Source organism: Meleagris gallopavo, chromosome 2 (genome assembly GCF_905368555.1).
Source record: "Meleagris gallopavo chromosome 2, MGAL_WU_HG_1.1, whole genome shotgun sequence".
Taxonomy (NCBI): domain Eukaryota; kingdom Metazoa; phylum Chordata; class Aves; order Galliformes; family Phasianidae; genus Meleagris; species Meleagris gallopavo.
The window spans coordinates 33639965-33662049 of NC_139405.1; the positions used below are offsets into that span (position 1 = coordinate 33639965).

General features: G+C 41.4%; 1 protein-coding gene across 1 annotated transcript in view; it reads right to left on the reverse strand.

Moving 5' to 3' along the window:
• Positions 1–6515: 6515 nt before the first annotated feature.
• Positions 6516–22085, reverse strand: part of KIF26B (kinesin family member 26B) — a 279410-nt gene continuing 263840 nt past the window's right edge. The window contains exons 13-15 of the mRNA XM_085219592.1: positions 16132–16334; positions 14619–14769; positions 6516–12965 (exon numbers count right to left, since the gene is read on the reverse strand). Of these exons, the coding sequence (XP_085075718.1) occupies positions 12817–12965; positions 14619–14769; positions 16132–16334 (503 nt within the window). The 3' untranslated portion in view covers positions 6516–12816. The remainder of the gene's footprint in view (positions 12966–14618; positions 14770–16131; positions 16335–22085) is intronic.

Consider the following 22085-nt stretch of genomic DNA (forward strand, 5'->3'; position numbering starts at 1 on the left):
GACAAGAAGAATGCTGGTTCTAGGTCTGGGACAGGGCTGCCTGCCAGCCACCAGACAAGGGTACTGCCTTACTTTATGGCTGGCGGATGGAAGATGGACCTGACCTTGAATGTCTCTAGGGATGGGGTGTCAACCACCTTTCTGGGCAACCTGTTCCTGTGCCTCAGCACTTTTATTGGGAGAAAAATAAATAAATAAATAAATAAATAAATCTTCCCTTATATTCAACCTAAATCTCCCTTCCTTTAGTTTGAAACCATTTTCCTTGTCCTGTCATAGCAGACTCTGCTTAGGAGTCTGTCCCCTTCCTTCTTGTAGCCCCCTTTAGGTATTGAAAGACTGCTATCAGTTCTCCCTGGAACCTTCTATTCTCCAGCCCCAGCTCTCTCAGCCTGTCCTTGCAGAAGAAGTGCTCCTTTTCTTGGATTGTTCTTGTGGCCCTCCTCTGGATGCATCCCAACTGGTCCACGTCTCTCCAGTACTGAGGATGCCACATCTGGACACATTACTCCAGGAGAGGTCTTGTGAGTGCAGAGCAGAGGGGCAGGATCACCTCCCTCTACCTGCTGGCCATGCTTCTTTTGATGCAGCCCAGGATATGGTTGACTTCGTGTTCTGCAAGAGCACGTTGCTGGCTCATGTCCAGCTTCCTATCCACCATTACAGCCGAGTTCTCTTTGGCAGGGCTGTGCTCCATCCTTACATCCCCCAGCTTGTTCTGATAGAAGGAGTTGCCATGACGCAGGTGCAAGACCTTGCACTTACTTAGATTTGTTGAACCACATGAGGTTCACCTGTGGCCACTGCTCAGCCTGCCTAGTCTCTCTGAGTGGCATCCTGTCCCTCAGATGTGTCAACTGATCCCACTGTCCATGTCATTGCTGAAAATGTTAAAGAGCACTAGTTCCAGTACTGATCCCTGAGGGATGCTGCTTGTCACCATTCTCCATCCGGACACTGAGTCATTGATCTCCGTTCTCTGGGTATGATCTCGTCCATCAAATGGTCCACACATCAAATCCATATCTTTCCAATTTGGAGAGAAGGATGTATGAGGTCCGTGTCAGAGTCCTTACTGAAGTCCAAATAGATGACATCAGTATCTCTTCCCTTGTTCACCAACACAGTTACACCACTGAACTTGTCCTGCATGTCAGAAAAAGGCTGTTTGCCAGCAAGCTCCTGGCCAATGTTTGCAGAGCTGCAGAAACAGTGTAGGCATAGGCCTCTGGTGATGTACAGACTTAGCTGAGCCTGGCTCACAGCTAGGACAAACCTTCAGCTGAGCAGTTACTTCCTTTCAAACCAGAGCCAGATGAGAAGCCAAGGAAGTAAAGGAGGGGATTTTGTTACTCCTGCTTGATGTGGTGCCTTCAGCTAACATGTTTCCTTACTTTTGGTAATGCAGAACATACCAAAGACATCTTCAGAACACACTATGTTTCTCACAGTCTAGAGGAAAGGTGCCCCAAGCTTTCATATGATGCTGTACCCAGCGTTTTGGGAGCCACCTGGAACTTCCCACCTCTGCTTCTGCAAGAAACTGGTGCCTTCAGACTGCGTGCTGCCTGACATGCAAACACTGACTGGGGCCATCACTCCAGTAACCATTTTTGAGATGACACAGAAATGTTTTGCTTGCTGCTCTGTTCTTGGCAAGTGTAGGAGAAAAAGGCAGAAGGCCACAGCAACTGTACTGGCTTTGCACCACAGCCGTTTCTCTGCACCCATGGCTCTGCAGTGCCATCTGCCATTAGATTTGAATTCCACATGCCATCTGCAGCTCCTCTGAAAAACCTCAAGCACCCTGCCAAACTGAAATGGTGGAAACCCCAAATTGCTTTGGGCCTGCAGATGATCCCAGGCACAGATTTGTTGGCAGGGGAAGGAGATGGCAAGTGATGCTTATTCTTCCTCAGAAATCAGTCTCCATGTCCTGCTAGGCACCATAAACACACTCATCTCAAAGCAGCCATTGTGAGTTCCCCCGCCAGAGCAGCAGCTTGGAACCAGAAGGGATCCACAATCTCACCCTTGCCCTGAAAGAGATTCCTCCATCAGCTGGCAGGACATAGCGCCAGCTGAGCTGTGCCCCTGCCCACTCCTCATCCAACACCAGAGCCATCTGAATTTTCTTGTAGCAAAAGCTTGTGCAGGAGGTAACCCTCTGCAACTGGACCAGCAACCTATTTGGCCTCACATCTGAGTAAACTCAGGATGTGCATGTTTGTGATTTCTTAGAAAAATTGAGTTGTGGCTTGCCCATCTGAAACACTTTGGTTATTTTGGGTTAAGTTACATTGGTGTGCTCTAAAAAAAAAAAAACAAACACACAAAAAAAAACCAAGGCATCCTCTGCCTTGCCCAGGGAAGAATTTCTGGGGTCATGGAGGCAATCTGAAGCTCAAAGGTTTACAAGCCCAGCAAGATAAGGCAGTGTGATGGCCTCCACGATTTATGGTGAGAGCTTATGGAGAGATCAACATGGCTTAGTGCATGGGTCAATCTTACACAAAGTTCCTGTTTGAGCAGGGAAAAAGATAAATCAGTGAATCTTCATAGCTAGTTTTGATATTGCTTTTGGATGATAGAGGGTTGGTTTGTTTGTTTCTCCCCTGCTCTTAGTCCCAGTGAATTTTCTGCTCTCAGTGTGATGAGATGAATCACAAAATGAGATGATGTCCCCATTGCAGGCCCTTGGCAGTGCAGAGCCGTGGGATTTCTGAGGCTTTTGCAGAGCCCAGCCTTCAGGAGGAGGCTGCCATGCTTTGTCTGGAACAGGCTGCCCGGAGAGGTGGTGGCTACCCTGTCCCTGGAGACATTCAAGGTCAGGTTGGACCAGGGTCTGAGCAATCTGATCTAGCTGTAGGTGTCCCTGTTTATTACGGAGGAGTTGGACTAGATGGCCTTTTAAGTTCCCTTCCAACTCAAATGATTTTTTGGCTAATGTCATATGGGAAACCTGCGTTTTGGACCAGTGTGTGTTGCAAAAATGTGGAAAAAAAGTTGGATAGCAAACTAGTAACACGTACAAGCAAGGTAGGAACTGTTCAGAGTGGCAATAAATAAATATTTCACAGAATGAGTCAGTCCTAGAATAGTTGTGCTGCTGCAGTATTTTAGTGCACTATATTACTCTAGCACTAACTGCAGTCCTAGGAGAGAGTAGGGGTGAGAAGCCCCCTTGCTAAGCTGGGTTTTATTTATTTTGCATATTTGTTCCTGCTCTGCAGATCACTTTATGCCACCGCAATGCTAATTCTCACATTAAAAGACTAGAACTGGTGCTTCCATTCAGCACCAGTAGAAAGAGTCCAATGACTGTGAAGTGCAAGCTTAGATGCTTTCCAGAAGCTTTTCTGTGGATTTAACAGCATCATAGTGGCTTTATATATAACCTTCAGAAATGTTCTCCAAACCTTTGGAAACTCGTGGCAGGCAGAAGTCCAAACTATTGCCCCTTGGGGCAGCACGAGTCACTAACTGCAGGGTGAGAAGAAGAACTGTTATTTTTCAATTATTGCGTAATTGTGTTGCCTTCCATTATCCTTGGAAATTAGGAGAGAATGAGGTTTACAGTGTTTTGCTTGGCTCCTGAGGTGAAACTTGCTGGGCATTGTGGGGTTGCCATCACATACAGTTTAGGAGCAGACAGTTTGCTCTTTAATAAAAACAGGGTTGTGAATCTTCTGCAGCTCTCCCACTCTCTATCATTGTATCCCTGGGCACCCAGCTAAGAGACAGAAATGAGTGACTTAGTGCTCTTGTTTCAAGCAAGCACCAGGGAAGCTAGCAAAGCAGTGTGCTGGGTGGATGGCACAGAGCTGCTGAAGGCACTGCTGTGAAGAAGCACAGCCATGAGCAGCCTGGCTTCTGCACTTACGCTTTCATTCTCTGTGTTATTGTAACTGCAATGAGGAATTCATCTTTTGAAAAACTAAATATAGAGAAATGTTCCTTTTCTCCCCATTGCCTTGGTTTGCAGTCATTCAGAGAATGAAGTGGGGTAGGGATGAGACAAGCACATTTCCTGGTCCCTTTAAAATGCATGACAAAGGGCCTCCATATTTGGAGGTGTGAGACTTTCTCTCCAAAGCAAGCTTGGGAGTCCCACACACCACACCCACGCGTCGGGCTGTACTTGGGCTGCTAGAAGCTAGAAATGGGAATATGGATGTGTGCCAAATGCACACAGCTGTATACTTTTGGTTGCCAGTTGGCTGGCATGGAATCTGCAATCTAATGCATGGATGTGAAACCCATGCAATAAGGGGTTTCAGCAATGAAAGAAGCACACATAAACGTACATGAAGATGAATGCAAATCTTTTCCCTTGACAAGCATCCACTGGGGACTGACTATTTTTGGCCATTTAGGACTGTACCAATGTTGCCATTTGCCAGAATTGCTCCTGAAGGGAAAGCTGACCAAGCTACTACACTTTTTTTTGCATTTTGGTCTTTGGGCTCTGTAGATCATTTACCTGGTCATGCTCAGCATAGCGTTGCTCAGTTAAATAGCAGATGTCAGCCTCCAAAACTGCCAAATTGGCAACTGTCATGAATGCTAACAGATATCATAAAACATGAAATCCACTCACAGATGGTCTTGTTCTAGAGGAGATAAACATTAATTTCGTGTTCATATGAGAATCAGTGAGATTATTTTTTTTCTTTCCAATCTCAGTGGCTTAAAGACAGTCAGTGCTACCAACCAAAATGAGGTGAGATTCCATGGCCCTGGTGCATTACAGGACAGTGTGCGAGAGGAACCAGCTTTAGCTTCTGGTTCTTCTCACCCTGGTTTTCCAGGAGTGAGGAATTTTGCTCAGGACTGCCATCAGGAGACAGAGCCCTGTCAGATTTCCTTGCTAAACCCTCTTCTGCTTTTATCTTCAGACCGGAAAGTTGTTGTCTTCAAAGACTTGGTCATGGCTGAGATGTTAGTTTACAAGAGGTACCAACCATTTCAACCATGCCTCGTTAGGGCACCACGTTTTGTCAAATATGTGCCTCTGCTCTTGTTCTATGTCCCAAAACTTTCCTGACAGTCTTGCTTCAGACCAGAGCTGTGTAGCAACAAGCTCTCCAAGGCTTCAGAATTGTCTAGCAATGAATTGATTTTCTTTTCAACTTGTATAGAGATCACCATCAGTTCTCTTAGACAAAGTCTAGGACTTACGCTAACCCATTTTTCTCTGGTTTTGTCACTGTAAGGCACGTTGGGCTCTTTAATACTGATGTGGCTGCATGATAACAGCAATGAAGATAAATTACCTCAAAAATAGGCAATAAGCCTTTTAGCTCTTTAGAGCAAATCAAACCTACTCTGAACAGCTCACAGATGAAAGAATGGCTGTTTATCTTCATTTACAGCTACCGTGGAGAGGCACCAGCATGTAAATTCATTGGCTGAGGGGCAACAGCTGAAGATGTGCTAGAGTCATGGGGTTTGCCACTAGGAGAGGAGAAATCCCCTCCTCCCCTCTGCCAACACATGTTGTTACGTGCCAGGCATTGCGTCTGTGGCCACCTCGAGATTTTTAGTTAAGAAGTGGCAGTCACCGTAGGTGATGACATCCCCTGCCACTGAGGCTGCAATCTCAGTCACTGAGCTGATATAGTGCTAACTTGTCCCTCCTAGCACAGGGCATATGGGGGAATCATCTGTCAGCATCTGACAAGTCTTAAAGGAGATGTTTAGTTGCTTCCTTTTTTCTCCTCCCCACAAGAAGTATGACTTGTTGTTATGTTCCAATGTGAAGAGGAGAATTTTCTTATTGGAACTTACCCAATGGTTAACAGGCATTTTAGGTTTGCCCAGAGAGCTAATTCACATCTTGTCTCGCAAGTGAGGCGCTCTTGATTATCAGTAGGGAGTACCATATACAAGGCAAGCAGAAATTGCAGACACCTTACTGGAAGCTCAGGGAAGGGCTGAACCTGAATATACTATTGCCCCTCTGAGGGAGTAACACGTCTGAAGTAACAGACACAAACTCCTTATTACATTCACCTTGTATAATATACCTACATGGTGGCCAAGGGAAATCTGACACAGACGTGAGAGTGGATAAATAATATTAACAACATTTTAATAATTTTTTTGTCTCAATTTTGTTTCCTTACTCACGGATAATGGTTGAGCAATGCCTGCTAATATGAGGAAGCACATATCACAACCACCCTATATACAAAGATAACCGGTTCAGGCCTGCTGACTGTGTTTTCTTTTTGTTTCCAGACAGCAGCAGGGGAGAAGTTAATGGTGCTATGCTTGGTTGCAGTGTTTCTGTCATTGCTATCATACTCTGCAATTTCTTATTGTTATTTTCTGGCAAATCTGCTTCTCAGCAATACTTGTTTGGTAGAACCCCTTTGGGTATTTCAGTTTCAAGTTTGATCTAATTCATTCTTACTAACAGGACATCACTTTGTGTTAGGTCAAAAGCACCTTCTTCTCTGCCATTTTGTAAACGTTCTTATCCAAAGAGAAATAGGAGGGGGAGGCAGATATATCGGTAAGATAAAAGTAAACATTTAATGCCACTATAGCTTGATTTTTTTTTCTTCCAGACATCATATTTTTGACAATGTTTCACACCTCAGATACCACAAAAAGGATATTTTTTTTTAGCCAGCAAACAATAAACTTTACAATTTTAATGGCAAAAGGCTCAATGCATTTGTTGACCAACTTGGAAATGGCTGTGACGTTCAACATTTTGAACCTGTCCTCATGCTGTTCTTTCTTTTTCTTTTTTCCCATAAAATTTAGTTGATAAAATATATATATATATATCTACTACTGATACATCCTCTTCTGGAATCACCCATTGGTGGGGCCAGCATATGTTCTATATCCATCATTTTGTCTTTTCCTTAGCTCCATTTTATACCATTGTTATAATGAGAAAGAACATAGCCACAGACAGAGTGAAATGAATTCAGCAAACATACACTTCAATGCATAGCACTTAGATCAGCATTTCCAACCATGATGTGTAAATAAATTATAAAATACAAGCAACTCTATAAAACAAGAACATCCTGAGTTTACAAATAAATTATATCCTTCATACATAGAATATGATGTGGATGTTAGTAACCAGCAGTTTCAGCTATGGGAGAGAAAAAAGTAAAACCTAGAAAAGTTAGCATCTATGCATACATAAAATATATATATGTATGTGTGCTATATGTAAATATTCACACATACATATATAATAGAGAGGGTGAATACATCCATATCGATAGTATATAGAGATATGTAATATAGCTGAAACTGCCTCAAGCACCATTTTATTACCATTATTATAAAGTTTGCTCAATACTTAAGTAGGACCACTCAAAGTAAGATGGATTGGGTTGGGGATTTTTTTTTCCTGTCTGAGAGAGTTTTGAAGGTGGTTTGAAATATCATGGATGTTACTATTTCACTTTCAGCACCTTCGTTCTTTGTAGAATAATCACTCCTTTTATGAGCTTCAAAATGTTGCGTGAGATCGAGTCTGCTGTTAGTGAGGCTGTTGGTAAAATCCATATTGACTTCAGTAGGGTCGAGATAAGAGTGCTACATTTTCAAGGGAAAATGATTATTTTTCTTTTTTCTTTTTTTTTTTTTTTAAGTTGCTTTAGAAGGAGAAAGAAGAAAAGATAAAGCCAATAATAAAATGGTTTATAATTTCCAAAAGCAGGTATGGAGGTTTAGATAACCCTGTGATGAGCACATAATAAATGCAAGAGCTAGAGATTATTACCTTTGCATTGACAAATCATTCACAGTTTTGTTTGCCATAGTTATTTGAAAACCTATTTCAAATCCTGTGATAGCTAGCAACATCCAGCCTTCTGTCTCCAAAAAGTGCTGGGTGTTGCCAACACAAAAGGCTATAGAGTAACAAAATAAGGGCTAGAAGGACATCAGGATTAGGCAAGGTATGTCATCTATCCATGGTTTTGAGAAATCTCTTACTCCTATCATTATGCAGTGGTATAAATTCTTTGATCTCTGATGTGAGTTGATGCATCCCTGATACTGTGTGACCATTCTCCCCTAGGAATGGGCAGCCGGGGTTTCTCCACCTCTGGTTTATGAGAATATTTGCTATAGGCAGTCATCTGCAACACGGAAACTTACACGTTACAATTTTTAGAACAATGAGAACTTGACAGAAGCTTTATCTCATATGGGGCTAAGAGGCCTGGCTTTCAATTGACTTGACCAGGGTATATGCACCATGGTAAAGCACAAATTGTTGTAGTTAACGGTGGTGATTGTGAGATATCTTGCCTTCAACTTGTGACACCCTGAAATACAGAGTGATTCTTTTGGATTACTTTGACAGGCCTTAACATTTCAATGACAGCCTCTGTGTGGGAACTGCAGTAACCTAGCTTTATAAGCTGAAGAACAGCAGGAATAAAGGCCCTTTGAAAGAAGCCTTTAAAAGTATTTCAAGCGTAAGTTTTCCCTGTAGTGTGGAATAAGTCAACTTCATCTTGGTGAGTGATAGGAGAAAGGTTTTAAAGATAAACCTTTGGAGGAGCCGAGGAGCAGTGTTGTTACCATTTGTGAACAATTAAGCAATCTCCTCGCAGTAATGTGTGTGGGGTTTCTCCCTCAGGCTATGCTCATATGCATTTATTTGTATGTATATACTGCCCTGTGGTTTTATCATTAGTTTTAGCTCACCAAAAAAAAAAAAAAAAAAAAAAAAAATCACAAATGTTTGTAAAAGGCAGTGTTTGTCAGAAAGTCTATTTCCTTCAGCTGTCATAAAATCTGAATCCTGTGCTATGGATAATAATGCTATTTTAAGATAAACCACATTCTTGAGATAAATGAAAAAGAATTTTTTTTTTTTAAAAGGACTGAGTCTATCCTGTGAACATACAGCTTTAGTAAAGAGCAAAGAAAGGACAGCTTGGGTATCAGCTTGCTGCCTGTCTTTCTGTGAAATAATATTTCTGATTGCTTAGGTTTGAATGAATTGACAATAAGCCATTCTGAAGCAAATACAAGGCGTGGGTGGTGGGAGAAAAGCCACAGATAACTATGACAAAAGCACTAGGAATTAGAGTTCTTCTACACCCTGAAGGGAAGCAGGGCTGGTGAATGGTCCAGGCTTTCTGCCTACTCCCAGCACTTGTGGGGACCAGTGGAATGGGTGAATTCAGATTGCAGCCAAACTCCCAAATCTAGGGTCTCAGCTGAATCTGTCGTAGAACAAGTTCTGCCCCTTGTAGAAATAACATTCAAGCACATTAAGAATAAAAAAAGTTTTCACAGTCAGGCCCAGACTACTCAAGCAGTAGATCTGAACATAGCTATGGTAATACAGACTAATGGCTGCTGCTCTGCAGTCATTACAGAACACGATAATAAGGATATGTGGTCCTCTGTTACACAAGGGAACAAAGATTTAACCTTCACTTCTAATTGCATTAACATTGCAGCTTCCCACTAAAGCTGTTCCAGGGAAATAAGATTGATTTCTGAATACGCAAACAATTAAAAGACTCTATTCACATTGCTCTTCTATATTTGGGGTAACTTGAGATGACTTTTAAAGAAATCAGGAAAAAAGCAGCATTATCCTGGCAATTGCTAAAAGAATGGGACTTCCCAGGTAACTTGCAGCAGCATATGGGTCTTCTGTAAAATGCTGGCTACTATAGAGTAAAAGCAATTTTAGTAAGGTCATGATGCTTTCAATTATCTGTTTTGCAGATATTTTAAGTACAATAAAAGAAATTCTAAAGTAAAAAGCAATTTTAACCAAGAAAATCTCCTCAAATTTACATTCCCACGTATACATTAAGCCACCACAATTCCCAAAAATATAGTCGCAAATTTTGAAATGCAGTGACAGAAAGTCAAAAAAGAAGAGATGACTATTGATTTTAGGATACAAGTGTGACAGAAATGTTAATGGCCATTATAATTAAGTCCTCAGAAATAAAATATTTGTAATGAGTGTGATTCTGCTCAGTCACTACATAGTTTTCAGTACGCCAAATTCATCCTTGGTGTAATCCATTTGGTTTCAGGGAGAAATTTTGATCCATCCTGATAATAAGGGCAAACGTATACTATTAGCAAACGTATACTATTAATATTTAAAATAATGGCTAGGTAGACACCATTTCTATTATGCTTCTTTGTCAAGCATCTGTTCACTCTACCTGCACCACTTGCCGTTTATCATCTCACAGGAGCACCCCAGTGCACGCAACACCCACGTTTTGGTGAGGTAGTTCTCAGCATAGGAAAGATAATGCATCCATCTAGCCCAGTGATCGCTTTCTAGTAAATACATTTTCTCAAATGCGTAAGCCTAAAGAAGGCAACACATAATTTCCTTTTGCATGACTGAGTTAGGGAATCTAATGTGGAGGAGTGACTAGGGAGGGAAACAGAAGTAGAACAGACACAAGTGACAACCTGGGAAGCCTACAGGGCTACCTGTGAACACAGGTGAGAGAGATGGGAACAGCTGGGAAAGCCTATTTCCTGTGTATGCAACCTGACAGCATGAATCTGGGACTCTGCAAGACTGAATCCACAAAAGAAGACATGCTCCATATCCCAAAGGTACTAGGTCTTCACCCAGCACAGAACTGCAGAGGCAACTGTCATGGCTTGGCAGAACTGTACTGAAGTCATGGAGATTATGGAGTAGAGATGCCCCAACAGAACCAATAGATAACAAGCACCACTAGAATCATTACAAAGAGAAACAAACCAGAGAAAATTGCACTTTTTTTTTTCCCTTTTTTTTCCTTTTTTTTTTTTTTTTTTTTTTTAATTGAGAAAGGGAGAGCGATCAGACCAAATAAGAAAAAGCTGTGGAATAGAACAGGAAAGAATTTTCATGTATGACCTTTTTTCACTCCCAAATAAGCCTATGAAATGTAAGAAGGATTTTCTACAAAACACAGTGATAAAGCTTGTAGAATGAATAAGATTTGTTAATATACGTTATAGAGAATTTGAAGAAAATATATAAATGTTTGTTTTTGTGTTTTTTTTTTAAAGGTAACCAGTAGTAAAATCTATCAGAAGTTTGTGGATTTTTTTTTTTTTTTTTCCCACCAGGAAATGGTGCTTGGCATACTGTAAAATGGCATTTATATGATGAAGCAGGTAAAGAAAGAGCTACATGTAGGAACAGTAAATTGATGAAATGATGCATACTGAGTTTATGTCAAATGCTGATCTTACTTTCTGATAACCAACTGGAAGGGCAGACAAGGGTATGTGAGAGGATTTTTTTGTGAAAGGAATTATTTCAGTACAAAAGAAGAAGAAACCTACACAAGAAAAAAATCTTTATGCTCATACATAATTAACATGCAAATTTCACACACTTTTTTAAGTAACACAAAGGATGTTCTTCCCCACATACTGTTTTATAGATAAAGATGCAAACAAGTAGAATATCCGGTTGTGCAATGAGGCCCAGACCTTAATCCTTTTAATCACAGAATCATAGAATGGTTTGGATTGGAAAGGACCTTAACGATTATGCAGTTCCAACACCCCTGCAATGAGCAGGACTGCCACCCACTAGATGATGTCACCCATTGATGTCTATGTGATTTTTGTCATAGTTGAAATAAGGGAGTGCTGATTAAGAAATCATAATCAACATGCCTGAATTACCTTCTAGATCTGCTTACTCATGACTCCTGCTTATTTCTGGACTAGCTGAGATGAACAGAGACTGCACGTCTCTGCACCTTTCAGGTATGTCTGGGCCAGGGACATAAAGAAGGCAAAGTTAAATTTTATCAGTCATGGAATCAAGAAGGACAAAAGAAATCATTCATTTTTGGACTGATAAGCATGAGAGCCCTCATCCTTTAGAGTAATTTTCCATTGAGTTATTAGCCCCAGAAAAAGGGATTGGGATAAAAATACCTCTTCATCCATAGCTCTAGCCAGTAAAAAGCTAAAAGTACATGAAAAATAAAGGGGGAGGTTAAATCAAATGCAAAAGATACTTACTTCACCATAATGTCACCTCTCCTCCCTCCCTCACATACTGCAGAACCTGTAAGTTGGGAAAATTACTGTGCCCTCTAACACTTAAGATTGTACAGAAGAACATATAAGCAAACCTTGCTTACTGCTAGAAATATTTATGTGTTATCTGGGAAGCTAAATTTCTCTTTGAGTGGCCTTACTCCATTAATAATAAAAGACAGTTAACATTTATTCATATGTTGTACTGATTAGGAAATATCTCTACAAACACAAGTTACTTAGAAACAGCAAGTCTGAAACAGGAGAAAACACCAAGAGAAAAACAAGCTGTAAGTACATTTCAAAAGTGTGTTTTGTTTTTTTCCTTTTTCATCTTTTGACTAGCACCATCTGTACACAAGAAAGTATGAACATAAATGTTTGGATAATAAAGATTTGCAAGGCACTTGAACTGTCTTTCTAGATAGGATTTCTTCTAATGAACCTCTCAAGTGGAAGTCCTACAACCACCTTCCCTCCTCCCTCAGCTAATGCAGGGAAAGAAGTCTCTTCTGCCAGCAGTTCTTATTTACAGACATGTCCTTAAGGGTTCCTCAAAGTGCTCTTTTAGGCTAAGAGAATCAACATCCTTCTACCTCCATTTTTTTCATGCTTGTCCTGTTATTTTTTAATATTACTCTTCTGTATAGTAAAGCAAATCTCTCATACACACAGTTGAGACTTGACTCCAACCTTCATCCTCATTCTGTTGTCTTTGGGATGCTATTTAGAAGGGAAAAGGAGGATGGCAGAGATGTGCATTGAAATTCTCTTGAGGTTCGCTCTTTATCTGCGTCTGGAGGTGATGTCAAAACAGGTGATCATCATGAGATGAGCCTTGCAGAAGTTGACACGGTTTTCCAAACGTTCAGTCACACACTCCAGGGCTTCCAGGTATTCCAGAGAATCCAGCTCAAATACCTGCTCCAGATCAACTGTAGGGAAGAAAATACACAGATAGAAAAAGCATACAAAACCCAGCACTAATTGCTGAGAGATATGGATCCGATTCAAGCCTTCAAAAACATCCGTACTGTATACAACATTATCTTTAGCTTCCCACTGTCACTGAAAGTTGTGTCTATTATTTACTGGCTATTAAAATGGCTTGTCAGTGAAAATACTATTAAGATTGCATGGAATACTTTCTTGAGTGATATGTTTGCCATCCTCTTTAGAGCAGCAGATGAGTTTTGCCACACTCCATCTTTCCCTAAGAAAAGCCAACAGAACTGCTCCTCCAGCAAACACACAGCTTACTGTAAGGAAACCAGGTGGGCACAAAATGCCTGTGGGTTTAAGGTTAACAGGGAACTCACAAGTTGAACGTAATGGAGAAATTAATCAGTGAAGTGTAAAACTGGCCAAGTTGATTTTAATTGTTTCTATTGGTTTTGTTTCAGCATCATGCATTTATATGATATGTATTGACTCTCTCGTGCATTCTTCTGACCAAAAAAAAAGATTGATGTAAGTTCTCTGCTGAATTCATAACTCAGAGTCAGAAACCATCCTCCAACTTCCTTGCTCATCACACCTCTCCCTGTTCTGGGCAATTCTCACTAGCTTGTTCAAGAGTGCTAACGGAAGGTGTGTACATCACACTACCATAGGTTCCCTTTTGCTGCCAGAGACAGCTGGCAGCTGCTTCCATGGAATTTGTGTGGGAACTGTGTGATCTTAGCCAACACTTAACATCTCATCTAAACCCTGTGGTCTGTGCTATCCTTGAGGCTTCCTGCATTTATCACACTGGAATCAGAAGCAAAGGCATCACACATCAGCATGCAGATGGCATTCTGGTCTTTAAATCTGTCTCTTTTGCCTTATATTGTGGTTGTTTTGTAGGGTGTATAAATCTAGTATTAACTTATGACAGTTGTTGAGGGAAGAGTTAGGACACAGCACCCAACCTCCTTATACCCCATACAATTATCATAAAAAAAAACCACAAATATATTTTTTTGGAGAAGTCTTTAACATGAGTTCATCTATTCACTAACACTAAAAAATGTGTACAGTTACTGCAGTACTTTTAATCTTTTTCCTTTGAGGTGTTGAGGTTCTTCTGCATCTCTCTGTGAATGTCCTTTAAAGTCTGAACTTTACACATCGACAGTTATGAAAAATGGGCCAAATTCATTCTTTGTGTAAGCCCACTGGTGCCAAGGGACAAGTTTGATCTGCAGTGTTATTTTGTGGTAGAAAAGTAGATTTATAATATTGCTCATATGTCTTAGTGATCTGAGGACAAAAAAATAAATATCTCATTTTTATAATCTGTGGACTAAAATGTGTGAACAATAATCTACCAGTGGCAATATTCACTATACAATGCTGTACCATTTTAACATTCAGCTTTCAGACAAAAAGGATTGTTCAGTTCTATCATCAAGATTTAGTAAGAATTACTGGGACTAGTTCTAGAAATACAGTCAACCTAAATTTTGTCCTTAGGTCATATGTCAGCTCATTTCAGTTTATAAACACAGTAGCACACATCTCACTCTTAGCAAACCTTTCTACTTCCTCACTGTGAAATAAAGCAAAGGAAACCTATAAGTTCAAGCAATAAACAATGTTCTTACATTCACTGAGCCATTTATTAGGATCCAGCATCAGGTACTGTTTGGTCACCTCCAGTTCTCTCATTAACCACTCGTACTTGGCCTTGACCTCAGCAATTCTCTGCTGGCGATGCTCCAGGATTTTCAGCTTGGCATTAAAACATATCACTTCCTGCCAACCGGGAAAAATGAGCAGGGAAGGAACAAGTGAAGAGAAGAAATACCCAGATCCATTCAGCGAAATGATCTTCCAATCAATAATACTAACTTACTCTGGAAGCATATGAATTACTGCACAAAATAATCTATCATCTGTTTTATTATTATTTTCTTTAATTATTATTTTGATGCTTTTGATCAGTGAGCTTTGGAGTCTTTGCAATGATATTTAGTAATAAACAGTAATAGTTAACACCACACAGCATCTTGAAATGAGATTAAGTGTAGCAAAACATTTCGTTTTTTGTCAACAAAAGTTTCAGTAAGAAAAAGCTAAACTCTTGGGAAAAGGAAATCCAGTGCTTGGTGCATTAAAATCCTAAGTATATCTCTGCTTGATGTGTAAGAAATGCAGCAGTCATGTCATTAAATAAGAAAACTGGTAGTGATATTGAATTCTGAACATTCTTGAACAAAAGGACAATGTTGGTGTGAAAATTTCTATCAATTCATAATCATTAACAATGAAAATACATTTTCTTTAAAGACAAGGGGCACAGTAACAGCACAGGCTGCAATGCTGTCTGGATGCACTCCTCTTGGCTTCATATGACTTCTGAGTGGCATTCATCAAGATGTGCAGTAGTTGAAGCCATGGTGATGGCTAGCTATCATTAACAGTCTGGGGGCAGCCCCACTACTGGAATTTAACTCCTCCAAGCCTGTGCTAGAGGTTCAACACTGTTCTATCACCTGTTCTGTAGGCAAATCTGCTGTGTTAATCAAGTGTGGTAGAAAACACCACCCCAAGAAGTGATGTTTTTTGCCATGTAAAACTGTATCAGATGACGCCACCACGAACAACCTAACCGAGTGACAGGAGCCTAGAAAGGAAAAATGCCTTAAAATAATAATAAAGCTTATATACACAGTTATTGTAAAAACACCAACTTCAGATACTCTTCATGATTGTACTTCTCAAGAGCTGATCTTTACAATTCTCCAACTTATTTTTAAGTTTTGAGGGGTGAGATTGGCAGGAGAAGCTTCACTATTCTGGAAACAATGTCATCAAAGCACCTGAGGCACCAATGCTGTGTAGAAAGATAGATAGATGTGAAGAGCTGCTGGAACACAGGAGTCACCAAGTCTATTAGCAAGGACCAAAATACAAGAGACCAGTGTCTGTGAGCTGTTCCTGAAGAAGGCATAACCTGAGTTACAACTGGTCTTAAATGAGATACAAGTGTTGCTGCCAGTTGAATTGACCATGTACAATACTGTACAGTTCTGAACGCTTTCCTATGAATTTGCACTTCCAATCTGAATTCCTCTCTCCAACAGGAGACAGACAGCACACGAGGATCTCACTCACCTTGCTGTCTCCACCTCGTCGCCGCTGGAGTCTCTCCACATCATCTATCTCATAGACTTTGATCTCAAAGGGCTCCCCCAGCCCCCTCTGTGCACTTCGCAGGGGCCCATCCACCCAGCGGACCCCAGGGCTGTTGGCAGGCTTCCTTGCTGGAGAAGCGGTGTCAAGCGATAAAGCTGGAATAAGCCTCCGTCTCTGGGAGCCTATAAATGCAGAAATCACCATGTTGTGTTAGCACAGTTAGATTTGATCCTCAGAGGGCACATGCACACTACAGCTTCTGGAGGTTGCATCTGCTTCCGTTCGCTCAGGTCTCAGTGTGTACAGATATAATGATGAAGGGCCAGAGCATCAGGTGATTATCTGGTCTGGCTTTGCTATCCTCTCTCTTCACTGGTGCTGGCTTTTACAGCCTACGAATAAGCATCAGCCAGCCTCTCCACAGCTCATCTCTGGGGGAGGTATGGTTGTATTGCTTTCACTGTTGCTGTTGTTTTTTTTTATAGTAGCATGAAAAAGCACTTTGATGCCCAAGTTCCTCTACTGCACAGGAACTACTATGGCAACACTTAATCCTTGGCACAACACCACTCTGGAGTGGCTAGGGCAGTAAAACCACTAGCAAGGACAAAATGCCTGTGGTATGTATGTCCAATCTCAGCAATTGCATGGAATTGAATTAGCTTTGTTTCTGTTCACTACGGTATTTTTCTAAAACATTCCTCACTTACATGCATAGCCTAGCACTGGCGAAGGGCGAAGCAGCAGTAACAACTGACTGGCAGAAGGGTTAGTCACTGTGTCTGCATCAATAGCTCTGCTTTATGATACCAGCACAGCGGATGGGAGCACTGCAATAGCAGAATATTTACCATGGTTGATAAAGCCTAGCCATATGGAATGCATCTGCCATGTGAGTTGCCAAGTCTGGGCCTCAGGTAAAGCTAGGGAGAAAAAGCACGTCACTGGCCTCATGGCAGCAGTAGGGAAGTTGAGCATATGGTTTGTTGGGAGAAAGAACAGACATGCAATAAAAGAAAAACAACTGGTTACATTCCCCTGCTCAGTTTAGTTCAATCAGAGCAGTGGCTGGGTTACAGACAAAATTAAAGGGTTTGTAGCCGACAAGTCCTGCACCACCTTTCCTAGAGACATCAGGAATACAGGGGATGGGAGAATCAAAAACAAAAGCCAAAGCCAGCAAGTCCAAATGAAACTATCAATTGACTCTTGGCTGCAAGAACAAAACTGATGCCAAAAGGGAGGGGATGCAGAATGACCATGCAGATTTTATTTTAAAAACAAGATAAAATCATCTAAAGGAATCCTTAGCACTGTATTCATTGAAACTTGAATGTAAATAGCTTCAAAAAGTCTGCCAATTTCATGCAACAATGAAAACTAAAAAAAAAAAAATAATCCATTGGTTGCTTAGTTTTTGGATTTGCAACTATCCAGCATCAGTTTCATTCATAGGTGTCAGCTGACATTTTCTCAGCTGACAACTTTGTGAACTATCATTGTTTTGTGAGTGCAGCAGTCTGTGCTAGAAACCAACATCTAGTAATCAGCAATTAACCTGTAAATGCTAGCTTTAACATGAAGGAGAATGGTCTGTCTTGCTGCCTATTTGCAAAAACTTAGTCTACAGAGCTTTTATTCCAGTGCATCCAAAATAACTCCCTGCAAGAAAAGGAGAGCAAAGCCAAGTCATGCAAACAGGCAGCCCTTTTGTACCAAATGGCCTCAGCCCTGACCTGCCCATCCCGTCACATCCATCATACTCATGCTTCTAATCAAACTGCAGCCCAGCAAATGAGCCCATGCCAGAACAAATGAAGCCTTACAAATACTAGCAAGCACAAGTTTTTTTAGGCCTTTTGAAACACCCGTGGAAGTCAATGTCAGCATAGCTAACAATTGGCAACAACAACAGAGAGGCAGTTTGGAAAGGCACCAACAAAGTTCTGTACTGAGGGTGACTGTCATCACTGATGCCAGAGAGAGGCAACTGAAGGGCAAGAGCAGCTGTGTATGTGAAGGGAGATGAGATGGGCTGGCAGACCAATACAATTTGCTGCATGCAAAAGATCCTGCAAAGGGCTCAGCCCCCCTGGGAAATGAGCCCTCTGCCTGCTTTGCAGCGAATGGCACTGAATTCTCAAGCTGAGATGAGACCAAAAGGATTTAGGCACTGACTACTTCTAAAAGCACCTTTTTTTCAGGCTTTTGGTCTTGGCCTCTCACAGGAGTAGTCTGAGTGTGAAAGCAATCTCCCTACCTTTGCTGCTCCTCAGCTTTTAGAGGCAGCAGTTCCCCTGGAGATGCAAATGAATCTGATTCACCTTGCCAGGAGGACACCACCAGGCTCTTACTTGGAGCAAAGCTAAACAGATGTCACTGGAGTATTAATTACAGTAAATGCTTTTGCATTGCATTTCTATTCATACCCATTTAGCTGAACGACAACCAGAAGCCTGGGATCTAGGAGAGCTCCAGCACAAGGCTCTGTCTAATAGGCCATATCCTTCAGCAAAGAGGCAGAGACCACAGCTGTGGCAAGACATATGTTAACATAAACTCATTGTGTTTTTTGTCTGCACAGCCTGATGGGGGTTACACCTCCATCGCAGCCAGGCAGTGTGACAGGGCTTTGCCATCAGGCAGAGCACTGCGTGTTTGCAGGGAGTCAAAACTGAATCTAGTTATTTGAAATATGCACTGATCAATAGCCCAGGCACAGAAAATGACAGTGTCGTTTGACAGGAGATTCCTGCCACTGACTTCTCCATTCAGTCCCTGCTTTTTCTGATTTCGCATTATTTGGGATCAGCCAGGAGATACAACCTAAGCAATGCCACAGAGCAGCTGACAGCTTCCTCATCCATATCAACACACAGACACAACCAACTGCTAAAACGAATGCAGTTTTCCAAGTCTCAAGCTTAGCTTCAACACAAATAACCACACTGTGAAACAGCCCTGAAAATGCATAGAATACAGCAGATCGGTTTTCTGCTTTGAGCCAATTGGTTAAGGTCTGGCAGGTTCAGCTCTGCCAAAGACCAGACAGGGTTTAATTAAGATAAAAGGAGCAACAGAGGAGTGAATGTGTGCAGTGTGAAAGTGGATCTGGCTGCAGCACATATATGTCCAGAGAAGCTTTCATCTTTAAAGTATTAGAAACACAGAACTTCAAGGATAAGACGACTCACTGACCTCAGCAAAACTCCCAACTCCATAAGGGTATGTGCTCATAAAAGCATCTGTTAACCATGGCAGAACCCCGAGAAAGCTGGTTTTGTTTAACTGCTGTATATTTTTTGGTGTTCCCTTTCTCTTACTTTCTAAGAACATATTCCAGTTGGCTTTTCTGTGGAAAAGGTAAAAGCAAAAAGTATACAGAATCATAGAATTGCTCAGGTTGACCTTAAAGATCATCAGGTTCAACTGCAACCTAACCACACTACCCTAACTCTAACAACCCTCCGCTAAATCACTAAATGCAAAATACCCACAGAAAAGAGCATGATGTATATCTCTTCAAAGCAGAATGCATCTGAATTGGATGCAAAACAATTGCTGCCCCTGGAATTTCTAGTTGTTGAAGATGAAACTATAATTTGATATCGTATAATTCCAGGAGTTTATAGTGTGATCTTAAAAGCAGGATGCACAACCAAAGCTATTCTCACTGCACTAAAAGCTTTTGGAGGTAAAACTGCCTTTGTGTGCAGATCTTCGTAAGCATTTTGTTGTGTTTTTTTTTTCCTCACCAGAAAGTCCATACAAACTGAAGGTGATTACAAAAACCTAATCTTGGCTAAGGAGAGCAGTACCCCTAAGCCAACATCACTCCTTCTGGGGCTTCATTTCCAAGGAACAATAGCACCAGCCTCCAATCAAATTGTTTGCTGACTGGCAAAGATTATTTGTCTGTTCCCCCTGCTGCTTTTCCCTGTCCAACAATGGGGCTGCTGCTTTGTTTGAGTTGAAGATGCTATGCTGACTTCTCACTTTCCCATTTCCTACAGGGTCTGCCCTCATGGGCAATTATCCATGACTGAACCAACTCCTCCCATTTCCTTTGACCTCCCTCCTCCTAGTTTATTTTACAGTGCCCTTTCCTCAGAGAAGAGAACAGCTACTCATTCCTCCTTGGATTTTCACACAATATGTGCAATGCTAACATCCTCTCCCAGTTTCTCAAGTCATTGCCAGTGCCTTCCAGTGGAAAGTTGCTGTGATGGCATGGAGGCTTCATCAGAAATATTTAGGGTGCCCACCTTGAGGTTAGTACTACAACCAGTGAAGAATCCTGGCATTTATTGCCAGAAAATCTAAACTGCATTTGCTCATCCTGGCAACTCAGGTTGCACCTGAAGAGCTGGAGAAAGAAATGCCAATGGGATTTGTCAGTAAGAATAGAGTCTTCTATGACCACCTCCCCATAAAACAATTCAGCCCTTATTCTGAGTTGGCTTGTATGCAATCCTGCCATTGCAAATCAGTAAGAAGTACAAGGACACTTGGGGCTCGAAAGAACTGCTTGCTGTATGCAGGAATAAAGCAACCCTTATTTATAATTTTCCATTCATAGCTATACTAGACATGTTGCTTATATATATCTAAGGAATCTCTGTATGTATAATAAACATACTGAGGTACAGCCTACGTCAATTTTTTTCTACCCATCCTGTTCAGTTTTAACCATATTTCTTGAATTACCATCTCACTTTAAAAGGAGCCTTTCAGGGCAGTTTAGAGCTGGTGAATGAGCAATGCTGAAACCAGATGAGGAAGCAGCCCTCCTGCAGCGTGGCAGGTTGACAAGTAATCTGGGAGACGCTTCAGGGAAGATGTACATCACAGGGGCTGCGCTTTCAGTGCCTGCAATCCCTAGCAAGAAAAAAAACAACCAGAATCTCTTCTACATCTTTATCTCCCCTTGGTTTGGATTTTGGTTTGTCATGCATTTCTCAGCATTGGGGTGTTACTTAAGAAGCTGGTTACTGTTACTGTAGTGCTGCGCTAAATGTCTGTGCTGCTAGTGACTTGGCCAGCAAAGACAGAGGATGGAGAAGGAAGGGGCTCCACAGCCCCAGTGTTAGATCATGATGAGACAGCGGTAGAGGCATTCCAATGAGCTAATTCTGTGGCAGAGTAAGGGGCAGGTTTTATTTACACTCGGCCTAATGGCGTGCGACTCAGTCATGCATGTTACATGGAGCCTTCACTGTGCACAATAGCCTGCTGCCATTTCCTCTATTAAATCATTCCTATGTTCATGTGGCTGAAAGCTCAGTGCTGGCATGCAGTAGTCAAGCGTGTAAAAAATGATTACTCTGATCCCTTTCAACACAGATTTGCTGCACGAAATGGCCTCGCATTGACCTGGGAAAATCAATGCTGTTGTTTTAATGAACAAAAAAAAAAAGTGGAGCTGAAGCCCACAGTGCCCCTCCTTCTGCTCTCCCAGCCAGCAATCATATGCATAAAGGGGTCACCTGCAAGCAAACAACGTCTGGCTGTATGGCTCTAACATCCTTTGTCTTGGTAAGGGAATAATGCAGGATATCAATTAGCTATCGTCAATTGTAAGCAAGTTAAAGTGGAAATGCTGGAGAAGCCCTACAGCTTTTTGATACAAAGAGCAATTTTCAGCTCCCCACAGTGCCTTCAGCAGTCTAAACATGAACCAAACTCCTTTTCACTTGGATTCAGCAAAAAAAGCTCAGATTCTTTTTGTGGCGTTTTGTTTCAGCATTATCATTTTGGCTATGTTTCAAAACACGTTGCTTTGTAATATTGGTTGGAGATGGACTTTCATAATTTACAGTCCCCAAATTCAGCCTCTGGCGTTTTCTGCTGCTTTCATGGACTGGGTTAAGTGTTACCATAGAGGCAATGTGTGTGAATATGGAGTTATCAGGGTTTCCAGGAAATCTGAAATC